General features: G+C 36.3%; 1 protein-coding gene across 2 annotated transcripts in view; it reads left to right on the forward strand.

The window, feature by feature from the left end:
• The window catches only part of LOC106883849 (protein FAM78B), an 85,348-nt gene extending 74,892 nt beyond the window's left edge, over positions 1–10,456 (forward strand). For both annotated transcript variants that reach the window (XM_014934988.3, XM_089356359.1), the window contains one exon: positions 9,225–10,456. In XM_014934988.3, the coding sequence (XP_014790474.1) occupies positions 9,225–9,804 (580 nt within the window). In that variant the 3' untranslated portion in view covers positions 9,805–10,456. The remainder of the gene's footprint in view (positions 1–9,224) is intronic.
• The last annotated feature ends 11,871 nt before the right edge of the window (positions 10,457–22,327 follow it).

Consider the following 22,327-nt stretch of genomic DNA (forward strand, 5'->3'; position numbering starts at 1 on the left):
CTTGGCTCATAAAATTAGTTGGTAACTGGACACACAAATTCCATATAACTCAATAAATTATCTGCAGACAGAGTATCGTTAGTAATTTGATATCAGGAGCTTCATAAAATAATTTAAATATCTCTGAGTTTTAAAATGTTTTAAAAACACAACTGGCTGTTTGAGTTAGATTGGTCATACACTTTCAGCAGAGTTTTGTATACACAGCTGAAACCATTTCAGCTAAATTACACAGTGAAACATGTTATAATTCTATTGAGTTATATTATAAGATGTTTTAATATCAGTTTACTTGCTTCCCATATGTAGACAGTTTTATATAAGTCTTCTTTTATATTTTATGTTTTTGATATTTTAGATATGTTTTAATAGTGATACTACAGACTGACATAGATGAACATACACACACAAACACCCTCACACACACACAAATACTCTGACACAGACATGTTAACATTAACATCACACACACACTTGTGTATATGCAGACATATACACATATACATACACTTGTGTACATAGACACATATATGCATGTGCACACACACACACACACATTAAAGCATATAACAAACTATTCATTAAAATTAAGCTCTTAAAACAACAAGATGTTAATTCTGTTAGAATCTTGCTTAATGAAACTATTAATAAAAATCCCAGACAAGCATGTCTCAAGTGATCACGTAGAACACAGCCCTCTTCTCCCCCACACCTTCAGTGATTATACGGAGGCTCCCTTGTTAGCTTGTAGCTCTCTAAGTACATACCACAGGTCAAGTAACCCACATAATGAGCCATTAAATATGATTTTACCTCATTAATGTCAGTCATAATTAAAGTTTTTTTGTTGTGTGTTTTATTTTTTTGCCTCCAAGCTGTTCTTAACCTTTAGTGTTTACATTACTCTGTCAAATGTAATGCTTATTTATTCACATTGTTTTCAATTAATCATGCGTTATCTTGTAGTTTTGAGATTTTGGCAATGTGATTGTTTATTTTTACATTGACATTATAGGGTATGTGTAGGAGTCTGGATCTGGTCAGTTTGAATATAAAACAGGCAAAATATTTGGGCTATATATAGCCAGTTTAAATGATAAAGAGCTAAAGAGTGGATTGGATTGTTATACAACAAAACTTCATATATTGTTGTTGCTCTGATTTAGCAGAATTATGATGAAAGCTCTTACAGCCATGACCAGTCTGTTTTTATTAGTGTATCTATGACTACATCATCCAATGTGTCATCCTTTTTTCTTTTTTCTTTTTTGGTGTGATTTGAGAGAGATTTGTCCGATATTTCTAGCAGTTTGAGTAGGTTTTAGTCTGATTGAGGTTGAGTTAGAGCTGTAATAACAACAAACATTAAAATCAGCAAGAGAGTATGTGGAGCTGAGCTGCAGGTTGCCACACACTAAAGATTGGCACTCAAAAAGGTGCCTATTTATAGGCCTTATTAGGAGAATTTTCTAGAAGCTCCTAGCATGATCTATCACATGATGTCTCTGTTCACTTGACCAAGCTGTTGCTGTGCTGTGATTTTAACTTGGGAATTTGTCAACTCAGGTTCGAGTCTTGTAATACCTGTATCATCCATTCAGATTACAAAGCCTTGTGGGTGGATTTGGTAGATGGAAGCTAAAAGAAGCCCATTGTATATCTATGTATGTGTGAGTAGTATGTATGTGTGTGTCTCCATGTCTTGACATTGTGTGACGGCTGTAAATTAATATTACTGTCACACAAGCAGTGTCATTCACTTCCAATATTCTACCAGAACACGTCTGGTCATGGAGGAATATTATCTTGTTTGGAAACAAGTAGGGGTTAGTGACAGGAAAGGCATCCAGCTATAGAAAACCTGACTCACTGAACTCTGACCCATTCAAGCATGGAAAAAAAGTGGTCATTAAATGATTATGATTCCCGTAAAGTCATCTCTTCTGCATACTTCAACCAAATGTTTTTGATTCTCTGTAATTTTCTTGTAAATTAATGATTTCAAATCTTGGCATTAAGCCATAAATTTTTAGTGGAGTGGGGCAATTCAATTACATTGATCCCACTGCTCAAATAGTACTTATTTTATTGGCTCTGAAAGGATAAAAGACAAAGCTGACTTCAACACTATTTAAACTCAGAATGTAAAGAGTCAGAAGATATGCCACTAAGCATTTTGTCCCATCTAGTAACAATTCTTAGCAGACCTTAGGGTTTCAAATTTTGGCACAAGGCCATCATTTTTTTTTTCTGTGGGGGTGGGAATAGGGGGTATAAGTTGATTATATTGACCCCAGTTCTTGGTTGGTACTTATTTTATTGATCTCATAAGGATGAATAGCACAGTCAATCTTAGAAGAATTTGAACTCAAATTGTAAAGAGCTGGAAGAAATACTACTAAGCATTTTGTCTGATGCACTGATGCTTGTGTCAGCTTACCACCTTTTCCTTGTAAACTGATACTGCATACTCATCATCCAACATTATGCTTGACTTCTCCTTCTAACTGCTCTTAATTCCTCCATATACATTATTACATTTATCATGCATGCCTTGTTTAGTTTTCTTTCAAATGATCAATCAGACTTACAGCACACAGTGAAGTTTATGAGTTTGGATAAGTTTGTATATTGTAAGGAGAAGAATGTGGCATCTTGGGAAAGACTTTTTGTCTGGGTGAGAAAAGTATTTTCTGCTGAAGGGTCAGTGCTGAAATACAAGCTCCTCTTTTTCTTTCTTCCTGCCTTCCTTCCTTCCTTTCTTTCTTTCTTATCCAAGATAAAAACTCTGCCCTTTTACTCACCTTAGCAGCATTATAGGCCCCTGAGCAAATCAACACATAGGGCTCTTAAGCCTGCGAGGCCCCCAGGTAACTACCCAGTCTGCCCATGGCTTAAGATAGCACTGCCCTTAACAATTTAACAATGTTCAGATGATAGAGCCTATGAGGGAGTTTCTGTAGAGCTGTTTTGTCAGTGTTACAGACTAAAATGTTCTTCAATAAGTACCCTATCATTCTGAAATTAGGGATCACCTGTTTGTAGCATCAAAATCTTAGGACACTATTACTGATCAAAATTAGGCCATCCATCAAACTGAAGATGACCTTTTGGTAACCCAATCAAGTATTTGTTGAACATTGATAGAACGTTTCATTTGATTAGCTATCTCCATATCATAAGGCTGGTTAAGTAGAGATGATAAAGATGTTACAGCAACAACAACAACAATAACATCATGTGAACTGTACTGGATCAAATATCTCGCTCTTCATGAAAAATATTGACAGTTCTAAAGTGAAGTTCTTTTTGATAAAGTTACCACTTCTAAATAAATTCTTCTAAAGTACAATATCTTGTTGATTTAACCATTTAGCATTCAGATTATTTTGTCTAATGTAATGCTTGAATTCATCATGCATTATCTTGTAGCTTTGAGATTTTGATGATATGATTGCTTATTTTTGGAATGACATTGTAGGACAGATGTAAGAGGCCAGATCTGGCCAGTTTGAATATAAAACAGGTAGAATATTTTATCCAGATATGACTAGTTTAAATGCTGAAGGGTTAATAAATGACAATACTAAACATTTTTTTTTCCTCATTCTGATACTGAAAATAATTTGTTATCATCAAAGATTGGTAAAGTCAATAGATCAGCCTGCCATTTTGTACAAAAATCATATCTCTTCAAAAGATACTGTTTTGTCTCTGTTATCCAAACAAGGAAGGCAGGGAGCATTTTGTTTGGTCTAAACATAATCACTTACAAAAACAAAGGAAGCCTACTAACAAACATTTTGAGCTGTTCAATCGATAAAACGTTCACAGACACTGGATATTGCTTAACAATTCGTAATATTTGACAAACAGAATCACATAATGTCTTTGTAATTATAAAATATGCATTTATATGTATTTGTACAAGGAGTTCACAGAGATCATTGAAAATGTTAAGTTCATGTAAATAAAATTAATTGAGGTGGTGGTTGATCATTATCTTGCAAAGAAAATATCCAGTTGCTGTTAGTTAGTTCAGGTGCTTGTTCCTTATATTTTACTAGCTGTAACATTTGACTAAGCGGTATCAACTTAACATTGACTTCCTCTTGTTCAACATGCCACTCCATGAACAGTTTCAAACTGTCAGCAGCTTTGCTAATGGGCACTGGAGGAGGAGTCAGTATGTCATTCCTCTTTATATCCTTAGCATCTGTACTTTCCCAGACTTCCATCGACTTTCTTTTTTAATGCATTTAAGGTGGCTGAGTATTTCCCAGTCACCAGTCAAGGCTGTCTTGATGTTGAACACTGTTGATTTTTCTAATACTGGGCTCTTATGAAATCTTTGTTTTTTCTCCACACTCCAGATACTGTAAAATCTTGCTTTTTCTGTTCAATTGGCAGTGGTGTTCACTTTCTTTTCATTGACATAGTAACAGCAACAAACTTAGTTACTTCTAACAGATATGTACTCAAAATAAAGTTCTGCATTTATGTGTTGAAATTATTTTAACGATTAAAAGTAACTGACTGAAATGAAACTAATAAACCAACCAGACAAATATTGGAGGCAACTATCAGGTTAGCAAGACCATGAATCTGCACATGTTGGCAGAACAACATACCCTGTGGCTACAGGAACCTACGTGTGAATGACAATCCTGGCTGCTGTGACTTCATTTGAAGGTGCTATTCAAAAGTTTTGTCCTGATGTTTTTTTTTTTCCTTCAGACCAATACATAGTACTTTTAATAACAGTAAACAAAAGATATGATCATTACACTACTACAGATATCTCGGATCTTTTTTAAAACGGGGGCCACATTTTTCATTAACGAAACACTTTGAAACTTGGAACACTGGTAGAATGTGTCATATAAAACATCTTTTTCTCTTAGTCTTCTTAAAAAAAAAAGAAATCCCTTAGTTATTCCATGTTAAAGTTGTCGTATTTCTGTAATTTCAACCAATCACTGACGTCCATTCAGCCAATATACATTAAGTGCCGACTACATAAACAAATGATTCTGAAACAATTCTATCGGTGATAGGGTTAGGGTTAGGGTTAGGGTAAAACAGCAAATTTAAAAAGAAAAAAGCAAATAAAATGAAGAAAAAAAAAGAAAATGAAAAAAGCAAATTTAAAATGAAAAAAGCAAATAAAACGAAGCTATGGCTTAATCAGCCAAAGGAGTAAATATAAACAACTGAATACTTGTCAGTGATTGGTTGAAATTATCAAAATAAGACAATTTTTTACATGAAATAAATTCGAATACAAAAATATTTTTCTGTTCTATAACACAAAATAGATAAGTATACGAAGTTTGAAAGTCTTTCGGTACCAAAAACACTATGTAAAACATTAATGAAAAATATGGCCCCCGTTTTAAAAAAGATCCGATATCTCTTTGATGTAATATTTTTGGCATGTTTTTTTTTGCTTTTTTTTATATTTGTTTCAGTCATTTGACTGTGGCTATGCTGGAGCACCACCTTTAGTTGAATAAATCAACCCCAGGATTTATTCTTTGTAAGCCTAGTACTTATTCTATCAGTCACGTTTGCCAAACCACTAGGTTACAGGGACGTAAACACACCAACATCGGTTTGTCAAGTGATGGTGGGTGGGGGACAAACACAGACACAGAGACACAAATATATATTTACACACACATATATACACGATGGGCTTCTTCCAGTTTCTATCTACCAAATCCACTCTCAGGGCTTTCGTCAGCCTGAGGCTATAGTAGAAGACACTTACCCAAGGTGCCATGCAGTGGGACTGAACCCGGAACCATGTGGTTGGTAAGCAAGCTACTTAGCACACAGCCACTCCTGCACCTATGTTCTTCAGTAATTTAAATTATTGGTTTCAAACTTTGTCACAAGGCCAGCAACTTCAAGGGAAGGGTTACTTAACTGGTATTTATTTTATCAACTGCAAAAAGTAAAGTCACCCTCAGTAGAGCCACAAGAAATGCCATTAAGCATTATGTCTGATGCACTATCAATTTTGCAAGCTTGCTGCCCAAGTAATTTGAATTATTATGAACAGAATATAAACTGCTAGTATTATTCTTGAGATGGAGCTACACAGTTTGATTAAGGAAATATTCACAGTCCTTTGAGATCTCATCTTGATAGTCATTCAGATTATTTTGTGGTTACCATTTGACATACAGTATTGCATTTATTTTTGGATGGTAATATACAATATTTTCTCATATATAAGTTACATCCATAATTTAGTGCTAAATCTTGGTGCAAAATGTTCTCCCTTTATAGTTTTAGTTTTAGTCCATGTATAAGTTGTATCCCAGTCTTTTTGTTTTTTTTCTCAGTAGTTAAAATCAAGAATAAAATATTCAGACTTATTATAGAAGTAGATGCTGTACATTGGCTAAAGATATGCTTGCACTTGCACATTCAATTGCACCACTTAATAAGTCTGATGCTTTTTTATCAGTCTCTTTTTGTAAAACTGTTAAGTTATTGGAACACAAACAAGCCCACACGTATACTCAGCCAGTGGTCAGAAATCAGATAAAAGATGACTCGTCTGAGAAAATAACATTCTTCCACTGCTCTAGGGACCAATTCTGTAGGTTTTTACTCCACTCTAATCACTTTGCAACATTTGTTTTTGAAAGCAGTAGTTTTCTGATTGCAGTCTTCCCATGAAATCTGGTTTTGTGCAGCACTCGACGAACAATTTTTGTGGGAACTGGGTTCTCAAGGTGGTCATTAGCCTCTGCAGAAATTTTGGGAGCTGTACTTTTGTGATCCTTTCTAACAATTTGCATAAGAGTCCAATGGCCTCTATCTGAAAGTTTTGATTTTCTACCGGAGTTTTATTTCAATGAGGAGGTTTTCCCTCTTTCTCAAAGGCTGTCATTACACATATATATACACATACACACACACACACACACATATATATATATATATATATATATATATATATACACACACACACACACACATATATATACACACATATATACAAACACACATACACACACGCACACACATATATAAAATGAAGGAAAAATGATTCCTTCAAAGGGTTATAAAACATCCAATTCACAGTTGAATACCACAAAAAATAGGGGTATAAATACAAATTACAAATAATAAATTAGAGAAATATGATTGACAATCTAACAATTTATTACATTATAATATAATATAATATACAACAGTATAATATAATATAAATGTAAGATAAGGTAAGGTAATATAATCATGTAATTTACGCAATTTTCTTGCAAAAATTAAAATAAACGTTAGCAGGTGCATAAATTACATGAGTAGATTGTTTCCAGAATTTTTTTTGAAATTTTTTTTGTTGAAAAAAGACATACAAAACATAAACATCCGTACTGGAAGTTGACTCATTTAATGTCAGAATAGATTTTCAGAGAAGAAAATAATGGCTTAAACATAATGAAGTTGACTTTTATTTATGCTAGACGGTATAATGCTTACTTTTTCTGTATAAATTTACTAAAACCACTTAATGGTTAACTACTTTTTGAAGTCTGACATTCATGCTGGTAAACACAGTCTGGGCCATATTTTACATTGCTTGCTTGGAGTTTCTACCTATTGCAATGGGGCACCATTGACATACATAATGATATGGATATTCCTGACTGAAAAAAAATGTAATGATATGGATAATCTTGATTGTATTCTTTCATTTTTTTTTTTTTTATTACTGTTTACTCCAATTTCAAACATTGGCTTCATTAACATTAAAATGCCTTCTGCCAGCTTTATTGTTACGTTCAAATGCATATTCAACATATTTAATTTCTCCTTCACAGTAAACGACTCATAAGTTCTGCCCATAGTGGTGATAACAGTAATGACAAATTTTTTAGTTTGGTTGACATTTTATAAGTGTGAAAGGGATTAAAATTTCGATACTCTGATCAAAGGGTCCAACAAACAGAAAAGAATTCTGTTTACATAATTAGTTTGATCGGTCACCTTCCTCTGTCAGTTGAGTAAAGTGTCATCCAAGCTGATGTTTATTGGTAATTAAACTTAATTTGCAACACCTGTGCGCATTTATCAGCTTTATTTTTGTTGATAATTCTTATCAACAACTTTTCCTGTGATCGTGAATTGAGAAGACATACAACAATATGCTAAAGACATAATCTTTTGAGGGTAAGAAATGTAAAATAAAGTTTATTATAAACAACACAAACACTTTATAATTTGATAACTTTCAATGTGTGATACCTGTCAAACAGAAATTATTTTTATTTCATGAAAATTTAAAAAAATCTAATCATAAGTAAGTTAAATCATGCTAAAATACAACTAAACTGAAAATCTTTTTCCCTGGCCATATCAGCAATTCTGAAAACTTTTGGGTGTGAATTTTACATGAGTAGAAGCTTTTTTTAACAAATTTTATCTTGAAAATCTACTGTGTAAATTACACAGATGCGCAAATTACATGGGTTTTTACGGTATTCTTTTATTCTTTTACTTGTTTCAGTCATTTGACTGCGGCCATGCTGGAGCACTGCCTTTAGTCGAGCAAATCGACCCCAAGACTTTTTCTTTTGCCGAACCATTAATTTACAGGGATGTAAACACACCAGCATCAGTTGTTAAGCGATGGGGGGGGGGGGCAGACACACAAACATATACATATATACGATGGGCTTCTTTCAGTTTCCATCTACCAAATCCACTCACAAGGCTTTGGTCGGCCTGAGGCTATAGTAGAAGACACTTGCCCAAGGTGCCACCCAGTGGGACTGAACCTAGAATCATGTGGTTGGTAAGCAAGCTCCAGGGCCTTGGTTCAAAAAGATAGGCAAAATTCCATGTAAAAGGACTGCCAGATTACACAATACTGTTTCAAAATACCCATGTTTGGTAGCATGAGAGTTAACAATTGAATTGTTAATGCTGGTGATGGTTGGTAACAGGAAGGGTATCCAGCCATAGAATATCGACTTAAACAAATTCTGTCCAACTCATAGAAGCATGGAAAAGTGAACATTTAAATGATGATAAAATATATTCATTTTTTTTTCATAAAGTCAAATATATTAAGGATACTTTTGCGCTATCTGTGTTTGGGCATGTAAATTTTGACTTTGTTTCAACGACCACTTCTTTCCTTTAAAGTACTGTTATCCTCTCACCATGCATACACTAAAGTACTTTTGTTCCTTTTATTTCAGTACAAGTTGGGAATTCCAAGAACTAACCAGCAATAAACAGCCAATGATTAGTGACTGCGACGGTTGTTATTATCCATGGTATGGTGCTCGAGATGAAACGGTTGTTTTTCATTGCCCTTCATTAAAAACACAGGAAACTACACTAGTAATGAATGACAATTTCCATCCACATGTAACGTGGCGAAATCCAGCCAATGAAAACCAAATAGAACCAAATCTCACCAATATCATTCGCAACCAAAGTTTCTATGTTTGGTTACTTGCATGGAACATGACTACAGGAAAATCTTACATCCTGATGAACATATACTGGACTATGAACTTAGAAATTGTTGTTGACCCACACAAGAAGCTTGGCGAACGCGCCATGTTAGTCAGCCCTCAATTCCCAGAACAGCCTATTATCCTCAAAGAGAAAATACCAATACCTCGTTGTGCTCTTTCCCCACCGAATGCAAACAGTGCCCAGAGACTGGTGTGGAACCCAAAACGGGGTCGGCCTGTTGTGATTATCCCCCCTGTATGGAACAGTAAAAAATCGGCAGAGAGTCAGATACAAAAACATGACAGTAAATTATGATGAACTGCTGATTATATAATTACATACATACATAACTTACATTCATACATGCATATATATATATATATATATATATATATATACAAATACACATATACATAAAAACATATGTATATATATAGAGAGAGAGACATATACATACATTCATATATTTATATATATATATATATGTATATATATATATATTTTACTATAAATATTTTAAGCATTCCAAAAGTTTAAACTCAAAAATATTTACTCATAATTTTTTAAACAATATTTTCACAGACACAGACACACACATTATATATATATATATATATATATATATATATATATGTGTGTGTGTATATATATATATATATATACATATATATATAAAATATTCGTATAAAATTTTTTTTTTTAATGAGTCATATCTGTATGTATGTGTATAGATAAAACATACAACAGGCTCTGTTTAAGTTGAATGTGAATGTATATATAATATTAACACACGGTAACAGAATTTAAAAGCTGCAATTCTGTGAGGAAATAACAAAGACATAATGAATAAAGCCACACAATTGTTATCATCTAAACTATCCAGGTCATTTGATATCTAAATGTACAAGAAATGATAAAAAGCATTCGGGTACATTTTTGCAGGAATAAAAAATATTTTTAAGATATATTTAATTGGTTTTGTTACCACCACCTATTAACTATTTGTCATTCAGATTACTCTGTCAAATATAATGCTTATTTAGTCAAAATGTTTTGAATTAATTCATACATTATTTTGTAACTTCAAGATTTCAGTGATGTGGTTCTATATTTAAGAGACGGGGAATTATGTACATTATTTACATTTGACGGATATTTGTCTTCATTTCGGCTGATATACCCTCCAGCCTTCATCAGGTGTCTTGGGGAAATTTCAAACCTGGGTTCTCATTCTTAAGGTATTATTATTATTATTATTATTATTCAGGTCACTGCCTGGAATCAAACTCAGAATCTTGGGGTTAGTAGCCCACGCTCTTAACCACTACGCCATATGCCTGTGGTTGTTTATTTTTAGAATGACATTGTAGGATCAGTGTGAGAAGCCAGATCTGGCCAATCTGAATATAAATTCAGGTAGGATATGGCTGATTTAAATGCTAAAGGAATAAGGAACTTTCAGCTTTTTTTTAAATATTACTTTGGGTTTTAATGGTCATATAAATTTAAATATTTATAAAAATGATGTAAGTGCTCATTTTGTAGGATTTGCTTTGACCATTCTTATATTGTCATTGAATATCATTATAATAGAATTTCATCATCATAAGCATCACTAGCACAATCTCCTCTCTTGCACACTGCAAATAATTCCTCTCAATACATCTATGCTCTGTTCTACATGCATACTGATATTGCACATCCAGTGGATCATACCAATTTCGTTCTTGTCCAACCTTTGCATGTCCTTCTACATTCAGGGCCCACATCTCACCACCATTCAGTATTGCAGTTCATACATATGCATCATACAATTTTCCCTTCACTTGGAGACAGAGAGACACCTTTGGTTGCCAACAGGGGTAAAAGTTCTCTGAACTTTCTCTATCCTATTCTTATTCTAGCAATTATAGTTTCTGTACAACCTCCTTCCTCTGTTGCTAATTAGGTTTCTTAAGTAGCAAAAATTATGTACAACTTTCAGAGATCCACCAGGACAGTTAAGAAAATCAGTTTCTCATGTATCTGTCGTAGTTATAACTCCCACACATCTTCCTCATACAAATACTACTTTCTCTGTTAACCTTCCTACTATTCCACTGCATCTCTTGTGTGTCCATAGCTTGCACTGGGTACATCGAATAGAATTTCTGCCTATACATTTCCTACATATCAAGCAGGGCTATTTAGTGGAAGAGTGAAGAATCCTGTCCAATTTCTTGCTTACTAGGACCTTGGACTTTGCTAAGTTTACTTTAAGAACCTTTGATTCTAGGTTCTGTTTCCACACCTGGAATTTATTTTCTAATTCTCTCGTGATGGCACCACCATTCGAGCGTGATCATTACCAGCATCGCCTTCCTGGCACTTGTGCCACAGCTTCGTGTTCCTGGCATATGAAAAGTCATTCGAGCGAGATCGTTGCCAGTGCCGCTGAATTGGCTCCTGTGCAGGTGGCACGTAAAATACACCATTTTGAGCTTGGCCATTGCCAGTACCACCTAGACTGGTCTTTGTGCTGGTGGCACGTAAAAGCACCCACTACACTCTCGAAGTGGTTGGCGTTAGGAAGGGCATCCAGCTGTAGAAGCTCTGCCAAATCAGATTGGAGCCTGGTGTGGCCATCTGGTTCACCAGTCCTCAGTCAAATCGTCCAACCCATGCTAGCATGGAAAGCAGACGTTAAATGATGATGATGATGATGATGTTTTAGATTCTGCTATCAGGGCAAGATCATCAACATATAGTAGTTCTCATGGGTTTCCAATCTTAAATTCCTCTGTTATGGTCTGGAGGACAATGGTGAGTAGCTGGGGGCTGAGGACCGACTTTTGTTGGAAATCTACTATCACACTAAATTCATCACTAAACTGATGGCCAACTCTTACCTTACTAACAACCCAACTGTACATAGCTTGTACTGCTTTCACTTATCATTTGTCTATCTCTAGCTTCCTCAGAGCCCATTGTATAACAGAGCAAGGTACTTTGTCAAAGGCTTTCTCTAGATCAACAGATGCCAAGTACAACAGCTTGTTTTTAGCTTAATAATTCTCTTTAGTTGCCTGACTATGAAAATAGCATCCACGGTGCTTCTTTCTGGTATAAAGCCGAACTGCATTTCATTTAGTATTGTTGTGTTCCTAATTAATATATAACTCTCTCTGCAACTTTCATCACTTGGTCCAGCAATTTGATGCCTCTATAATTATTTCTATCTAAGGTATCTCCCTTGCCCTTGTAGCAGCTGACTATGATGCTACTGTACCAGTCACTAGGGATTACACCTTCCTGAATAACCTGATTAACTATGTGGGCAACTAGACTGTATTCAACTCTACCAGATATCTTAAGCATCTTGGCAATAACTCCTGATGGACCAGGGGCCTTCCCTGTCTTCATATCTTAGGTCAAGAGGTCAGTTAGCTTGATATATACATACACACGCACACCATTATTAATGACGAGTTGGCAGAATTGTTAGCATGCTGGACAAAATGCTTAGCTGTATTTTGCCTGCTACTATGTTCTGAGTTCAAATTCCACTGAGGATGACTTTGCCTTTCATCCTTTTGGGGTTGATAAATTGAGTACCAGTGAAACATTGGGGTCGATATAATCAACTACCCCCCCCTCCCAAATTTCAGGCCTGTGCCTAAGTTAGAAATTATTATTATTAAGCAGTGAGCTGACAGAATCATTAGCATGCCAGGGAAAATGTTTTGGTCTTGTGCCAAAATTTGGAATCATCATCATCATCATTATTATAAAAACCAAAACAAAACCTTGTAAAATATAGTGACCCAAGGATTCCTAACCAAAATATTAATTTATTATGTTATTTATCAAGCTGATAAAAACAAGGCAGTTTAGTAACTGCATTTAATGCAGTCAGCATTTAAATAGACATGAGCATTTACCTGCCTGTTAAATGTCGAAATAAGTTAATATTTTAGCCAGGAAACCCTGGGTAGCTGTATTTCACAAGCCTCATAATCATATCTTTACTCTCTTAACTGACTGAGTGCTATGCTACTTATTGAAAATCATACCACACAGTATATATATGTATGTGTATATATACATACATATATATATGTTTGTGTGTGTGTGTGTGTGTATGTGTTTGCTTCCCAACTACATAGTTCCAGGTTCAGCCCCATTGCATGGCACCTTGGCCAAGCATCTTCTACTATAGCCACAGGTCAACCAAAGCCTTGTGAGTGAATTTGGTAGGTGGAAACTTAAAGAAGCCTGTTGTATATATATATCATCATCATCATCATCATCGTTTAACGTCCGCTTTCCATGCTAGCATGGGTTGGACGATTTGACTGAGGACTGGTGAAACCGGATGGCAACACCAGGCTCCAGTCTGATTTGGCAGAGTTTCTACAGCTGGATGCCCTTCCTAATGCCAACCACTCAGAGAGTGTAGTGGGTGCTTTTACGTGTCACCCGCACGAAAACGGCCACGCTCGAAATGGTGTCTTTTATGTGCCACCCGCACAAGCCAGTCCAGGGGCACTGGCAACGATCTCGCTCGAAAATCCTACAGGAGCCAGTCAGGCGGTACTGGCAACGGCCACGCTCAAAATGGTGCATCTCATGTGCCACCCGCACAAGAACCAGTCCAGGGGCACTGGCAACGATCTTACTTGGCTTGCCGGGTCTTCTCACGCACAGCCCATTTCCAAAGGTCTCGGTCCGTAGTCATCGCCTCGGTGAGGCCCAATGTACGAAGGTCTTGCCTCACCACCTCAGCCCAGGTCTTCCTGGGCCTACCTCTTCCACGGGTTCCCTCAACTGTTAGGGTGTGGCACTTTTTCACGCAGCTATCCTCCTCCATTCTCACCACATGTCCATACCAGCGCAATCGTCTCTCTTGCACGCCACAACTGATGCTTCTAATGTTCAGCTTTTCTCTCAAGATACTTACACTCTGACGGGTATTCACATTGACATTACACATCCAACGGAGCATACTGGCTTCATTCCTTGCGAGCTTACGTATGTCCTCAGCAGTTACAGCCCATGTTTCACTGCCATGTAGCATGGTTGTTCGTACGCATGCGTCATACAGTCTGCCTTTTACTCTGAGTGAGAGTCCCTTTGTCGCCAGCAGGGGTAAGAGCTCTCTAAACTTTGCCCAGGCTATTCTTATTCTAGCAGCTACACTTTCAGCGCACCCACCCCCACTACTAACTTGGTCGCCCAGATAGCGGAAGCTATCGACTACCTCTAGTTTTTCACCCTGGAATGAGATAGAAGTTGTTTCCTGTTTGTTTGCAGTCTTTATTGCACCTGAACATCTGCCACAAACAAAAACTAACTTGCTAGTTAACCTGCCTTTGATGTTGCTGCACCTCTTATGTGTCCATAGCTTGCACCGGGTACATCTTATAGAGTTACTACCTACTCCTTTTCTACATACTGAGCAGGGCCATCTACCTGAAGGGGTTTGTGTTTTATCTACCTTCCTACTTATTAGGATTTTGGTTTTAGCTAGGTTGACTCTAAGGCCCTTCAATTCTAGACCTTGCTTCCACACCTGAAACTTCTCCTCTAGTTCTGATAGTGACTCCGCAATTAGGGCAAGGTCATCAGCATAGAGGAGCTCCCAGGGGCAACCTGTCTTGAACTCCTCTGTGATTGCCTGGAGGACTATGGTAAATAATAGGGGGCTGAGGACGGAACCTTGGTGGACCCCTACCTCTACCCGGAATTCATTGCTGTACTCATTTCCAACCCTCACCTTACTGGCAGCATCTCTGTACATGGCTCGCACAGCTCTCACTAACCATTCTTCTATCCCAAGTTTCCTCATTGACCACCAGATAAGGGATCGGGGGACCCTGTCAAAGGCTTTCTCCATGTCAACGAAAGCCAGGTACAGAGGTTTATCCTTGGCTAGGTATTTCTCTTGCAACTGTCTCACTAGAAATAAGGCATCAGTAGTGCTTTTACCTGGCACGAACCCAAACTGCATCTCATCTAAATTGATTCGCTCCCTAATTAGTTGGGCTATGACCCTCTCTGTAACTTTCATAACCTGATCTAACAGCTTGATGCCTCTGTAATTATTTGTATCTAAAGCGTCCCCTTTACCTTTGTAGCAGTTGACTATGATGCTGCTACACCAGTCATAGGGTATGACTCCTTCGTGTATCACCTGGTTCGTAATACGGGTGACTAGGCTATAGCCAACACTGCCAGATATTTTGAGCATCTCTGCAGTGATTCCTGATGGGCCGGGGGCTTTCCCGGTCTTCATACTCTTAATTGCTTTATCTACCCTGGTACTATCAACTCGGATAGCTGGTCCCTCTATTGGGTCGACATAAGGCAGGCTCTCTTTCTCCCATTCATTCTCTTTATTAAGCAATCTATCGTAGTGGCATCTCCAGACCTCTTTCTTTGCATCCTCATTTAATGCAAGCGTACCATCATCCATGCGAACACATTTCTCTCCTACATCACTATTCTCTCTCCTACACTGTCTTGCAACCCGAAATACCTCGAGTCTTTGGTCCTCACGGCGCAGAACATTGGCAAATCTTTCCTTATCTGCTTCCCCTCTGGCTAAATAAACCTGTCGCCTAGCCTCCCTTCTGGCACATTGGTACAATTCCCTGCTACCACCGTTCTTCCAGTCCTTCCAAGCTTGTTTCTTTTGTCTAATAGCCCTGTCTACCTCCTTGTTCCACCACCACGTTACTCTGGGTTGGGAGGGGACCTTACACCACCCACAAATCTGGTCGGTGGCTTTCAACAGGTTGTCCCGCAGAAATCTCCAATTGTCTTCCACGTTGTATGATGCTATATCCCCTTCTATTTCGTTAAATGCTTCAAGTAACTTGTCTCTAAGTCTCTGTCCGTTTGCAGGGTCTTTAAGCTTCCACACCCTTCTTCTCCAAGCCTGTCTAATTCTGGGCACCCATTTTGCCTTGATCCCAAAGTCGCTAACTACTAATCTATGTTGTGGGGTACATTCTTCGCCAGGGTAGGTCTTGGCATTTATAAGCCGCCCTCTTTCCCTATTTCTGGCGAGGATGTAGTCGATTTGGCTAGAGTGTCTGCCGGAGCGGTAGGTGACTAGGTGACTGGCAGGTTTCCTGAAGTTGGTATTGCAGACCATAAGATTGGTTGCATCACAGAACTCCAGCAGTCTGGTTCCCTCCTCGTTGCGGGAACCGAAGCCATAGCCTCCATGTATGCCATGGAAGCCCCCAGCACGACGTCCGACATGACCGTTGAAGTCTCCAGCCACAAAGAGAAGGTCCCTGTCACTCGTCGACGAGGTAGTTTGCAAGAGGGTGTCATAGAATTGGTCATATATATATATATATATATATATATATATACATGTGTGTGTGTGTATGTATGTGTATCTTTGTTTGTTCCACTCCCTATTACTGCTTGAGAACCTGTGTTGGTGTGTTTACACCTCTGTAATTTAGCAGTTTGGCAAAAGAGACTGATAGAATAAGTACTGAGAGTTGATTTGTTTAACTAAAACCCTTCAAAGTGGTGCTCCAGCATGGCCACAGTCAAATGACTGAAACAAGTAAAAGAATAAAAGAAATATATACATACATAATAGGCGCAGTAGTGGCTGTGGGGTAAGTAGCTTGCTTACCAATCACATGGTTCCAGGTTCAGTCCCACTGCATTGCACCTTGGGTAAGTGTCTTCTTCTATAGCCTCGGGCTGACCAAAGCCTTGTGAGTGGATTTGGTAGATGGAAACTGAAAGAAGCTCATTGTATATATGTACATACATTCCCTACTTTTAGGTCACTTTAAACAGAACCCTTAATTCAATAACACTGTGTATAAACTCTGTATTTGGAATGACCAATTTCAAAGACAGTTGGATTTTAATCATAGGGTATTGGAATTTTAATAATGGATTTACAAATGCAATGACCAATCTTAAAGACTATTGGATTTTACTCACAAGGTTTTGGAATCTTATATGTATACCATTCTGTCTAAACAAAGGATTTACAAATACAATATCCTTGCATTCACTCTCTATTTCCTATCCTATCTAAATTAGTTATTGCTTAACCATCCTCTTACACCGTCTCCGATGAAGGGATATAATAAATATCCTGGAAACAGCTGTAAGACCTATTTATAAATGTTCTAAAATATACACAGCCTTGGTTTTTTTTATCTCATTACGAAAAGTAAACCCTTATATATGTGTGCGTGTGTTTGTCCCCCCACCATCGTATGCAGTTCGGCAAAAAGAGAACGATAGAATAAATACTAGACTTACAAAGAATGAGCCCTGGGGTCAGTTTGTTTGACTAAGGGTGGTTTTCCAGCATGGCCACAGTCAAATGACTGAAACAAATAAGAGTATACATACACACACACACACACATATATATATGTTGTCAGAAGTTCATATGTCCAAAAAAAAGCATACTCTAAAGCATTAGAGCAGTAATATATTTTTCCAGGTAGTTAAAAGTTATGGCTAGTCATAGAGTGACTTTGGTTTCGCACCCATTAAGTGTTTAGCAGTATTGGCAAGTCTGATGAGTCATCTATACTGTTGCTTTATAGGTGTGAGACTAATAGTCACCAGGCATAACTTTTAACTTCCTAATTATATACATTATTATGTACATTATTTACATTTGATGGATATTTGTCCTCATCTTGTTTGTTGTTAACACGTTTCTGCTGATATACCTTCCAGCCTTCATCAGGTGTCTTGGGGAAATTTCGAACCTGGGTCCTCATTCCTAAGGTATTTTTAGATATTATTATTATTATTCAGGTCACTGCCTGGAATCAAACTTAGGATCTTGGGGTTAGTAGCCCGCGCTCTTAACCACTACGCCATATGCTCGTGTATATTTGTAAATAATGTCCTAATTATATATATCCATTTACTTTTGTTTGGGCAAAGGTCTAGGAAGCATTCTGAAAAGCTCCTATGCTCCTCTGTCACCTACCACCTGTTAATTCCACCTTCCAAGGTAATCTGACGGTATGATTACATAGCATGGAACTCCTTTCAGCTTAAGATAAATATAATAACAATAACTTGTGGATGGAAATTCATAGTCTTTATTAATGCATATGTTTCTACACCACTCACATTCATTAAATAACAATTTTCCATGTTCCTAAGATATTAAGATCGCACTTAATATTTGTGAATTTGGAATTTTTTCAATTCCATTCCAATGTAGGTGTTTCCACAAGTATCACATTTTCGTTTGTGTTTTTGTGTTTTGTCTCTTCATCTCATACACAATTGTCTTATCATTTTATGACTTTATTTAACATATCTCTTTATCAGTGCAAACATAGTACTTGATTAACTTGGTTATTGTAAACTTATTTTATTTTTTATTCTCGATTCTTATATATGTATTTTACTTACAATTAATTGTAGGAAGTTTCTTCATTCTAAATCATTCTCACTCATGATCTCTTCTGTTCCCCACAAGCCACTTGCAAATAACAAAATAATATAATTGAAATAAGTGAAGTACCTTCTGAAAAGTCACCTGACAAGGCACATTTGCACCGAATGATGCATCACAACCAATCATGCAGAATCATTAATAATAAGAAAAATCCTTTCTACTGAAAGCACAAGGCCTGAAATTTTGTGGGAGGGGACTAGTTGATTGCATTGACCTCAGTTTAATGGGTACTTAATTTATCAACCTCGAAAGGATGAAAGGCAAAGTCGACCTCATCACAATGCCTGAAATTTTGTGGGAGGTGACTAGTCGATTACATCAATCTCAGTGCCTAACTGGTACTTATTTTATTGACCCCAGAAGGATGAAAAACAAAGTCAACCTTGATGAAACTTGAACTCAGATCATAAAGTCAGACAAAATGCCACTAAGCATTCTGCCAGCTTGCTGCCTTGATAATAATAATGATATACAATGTTGCAAGTATTTAGAATATTGAAGAAAATTAAAAGGATATTAATATAATAATCAAAATAAAATAAAAACGAGAAAATATAATATAAAAACAAGACAAGTTTATGCACCAATGAGAAATTAGAGATGATAATAAAAATGTTAATATAACTAAATATACATACACACACACTCATCTATATATATCGTTATTATTTTCTATAATAATGCCCCTTATATAAATATAAACGAATAATTATATTCTTGGGAATAGAAATTTCCCTTATGAATTTTTTTACACACTGGCTTCTTGATAAAATTCTTGTAAAAGAGTTTTATCCCTTTTTGAATTTACTTATCAAATATATACACGGAATATATTCAATGTTGAATTTTTATTCCTGTCCCCACATGGGTACCCAGAAGCAACCCGGAAGTATTCCCGCCTCCTTGATGAAGATATATACAGATAAACTTCATTCCCTTTACTCTGTCGGATACGTAGTGTGTTCGTTTTTGGTGAGGTGAGAATTCTGTTTATTTATATATATTTTTGGGACAATACTGTGCTGATGAACGAAATCTAGATTCATTCTAGTAATCGCGAAATCAGTCGATACACAGTTCAGTTTATTTAAAAGAAAGTTGGTCTTCTGTTGGTTGTTTTTCCTCGCATTAGGTACTAAATTGTGGTTATTTTGAGAAGTCCACTGTGTGGCGTTATTTTCTATAATAATGCCCCTTATATAAATATATATATATATGCGCACACATATTACAGTATGTAGGTTACAGAAACAAGTATACTATGGGTTAGAGAATAACAGAACCAACCAGATTAATTATACAAAGCTTGGTACCAGTAGATATTACGTATCAAGTTTGAAGTAAGCAAATGTCCTTCCATAATGCAAATATTTCAACTTAAGTTCAGGTGTCTTATTAAGCAGGTTACCAAGATATTTTAATATTTCGTATAATTCAGAACAACACATCCTAAAGTCTGTTGTTTAAATATGGGGACACTTTTCTATCTATACTCCAGGCGATTTCAAAACTGAGTTTTATTGTCACTTAATTTCCATACATTTTAAGCAAAGGATGTGATGCAAACTTTGCGATATCGGAAAGATAATTATATAAACTAGATTTAAAGTTACAAGAAGTTGGGCTTATATAGGTAAAGATATTAGCATAGTCATTATATTATACTTGCAAACTATTATTTGCTAAACAGGTCCTACTGAGTGAATAGGTATCCATTATCACGACAGTTGTACATTCTGGGGGTAACCCAGTGATTCTTATCACAATTATTATATAAATTGTGAAATATTAAGACTAATAGAATGATTCAAAGATTCAACCCTATTACTATAGTGTAATATAGGGTAGCATTGTTATTTACAACACTTAAGACATATATTTAATTGCATCAGAATTATTATAGTTATTAGTTAATACATGATATTTGTAAAGTTTGTGTTATCAACCATTATTCTCATAGCCCCATCACCACTGTTTCCATGTACATGAGAAGGATTAGTGTTATTATTGACAAGGAATCACAAATTGATGACAATATCAACAGGTACATGGCTGCTAGCAAGGGCATTCAAGCATGAATCATCCGAATTCCTACTACATTTTTTAGGTACGCAGTTAAGCACTCTGTTCTTATGGTTATTGGCTGTGCCAACAAAATTCTCCTGTTCTGTACAATCCCTCATATTGTTTATATTATTATTTATCTTATCTCTTATTTCTGCTCCAAAAAAATGTATAGCCACTTCCAACTTTAATTTACACATAGAGCAGCAATATCAATATCATATGAGCTAATTACTTTTATTTTTCTTAACGTTATTATTATTATTTGGAACAGAAAGCTGGCTGATGAACTAAGAATTCATGGTGGTGGTTTTGCTATTAAATTGACTCTACTTCACAAGTTGTCATCCATCCCTCAAGCTGTTAATGAGCATCTCTTGACATTCTGTATACCCATAGGTAATTCTTCATCTATGCACGTTATCAGCATCCGAACAAGAACATAAGATTTTCCACTCCAAATTGGAGACAATTGTCAGTAAAATTCCATATCATGACAATGTCATATTGATGGGCCATCTTAATGCCAGAATAGGTAACAAACACACACTGTGGTCAAAAGTAATAGGAAAACATGGAACACGAAAGATGCATGTAAGTGGTTTATGACTGGTGTCTTTTTGCCAAAAGCTTAGTTTAACAATTACAAACACAACGTTTCAGCAGCCAGATAAATATAAAAACACCTGGAAGGATCCCTGATCTGGTAGCAATAACAGTCAATCATATGCCAGCTAAGAACAAAGATTGCAATGATTTCAGATTAACCAGAACTCACAAAACTCCCAAGTGTTACTTGGATCACACAATGGTTTGCACTTTAATCCAGTATACCTCTGAGAATGTGTCTTCTTTAAAAGAATCCAGAAATGACAAAAGATTTTAAAATACATCCAAATTCAAAGCTTGAGAATACAGAGGAAAGCAATGACCTTGAAGTTTTGTGGTGAAATATTTGCGACAGCATTAAATCATCTGCTAAAGTTTTAGGATTCGTAAAATGCAAGCATTAAGAATGGTAGGATGAGAACAATTCTCAAATCAAGCCTCTCCTAGAAACTATGCACAAAAGATACAAGCCATGGATCTCAAACAAAACTTCACCAACACTCAGATGTCTATAAATCTCCTATAAGAAAACTACTCAGAAAGTAATGTGAGATGAAAAATTCTGCATGGGCAAAAAACCCCCAAGAATTCGAATGGGTTACTAACTCTCACAACTTGGGAGTTGTATGACAATTTGAAAGGTGTATTTGGTAATAAAAAACAAAAAAAAAAAAAAGGCTGGTACAGAACCTGTTCTTTCTAACAATGAGT

The sequence above is a fragment of the Octopus bimaculoides genome, chromosome 8, assembly GCF_046866305.1.
Source record: "Octopus bimaculoides isolate indiv1 chromosome 8, ASM4686630v1, whole genome shotgun sequence".
Lineage (NCBI taxonomy): Eukaryota > Metazoa > Mollusca > Cephalopoda > Octopoda > Octopodidae > Octopus > Octopus bimaculoides.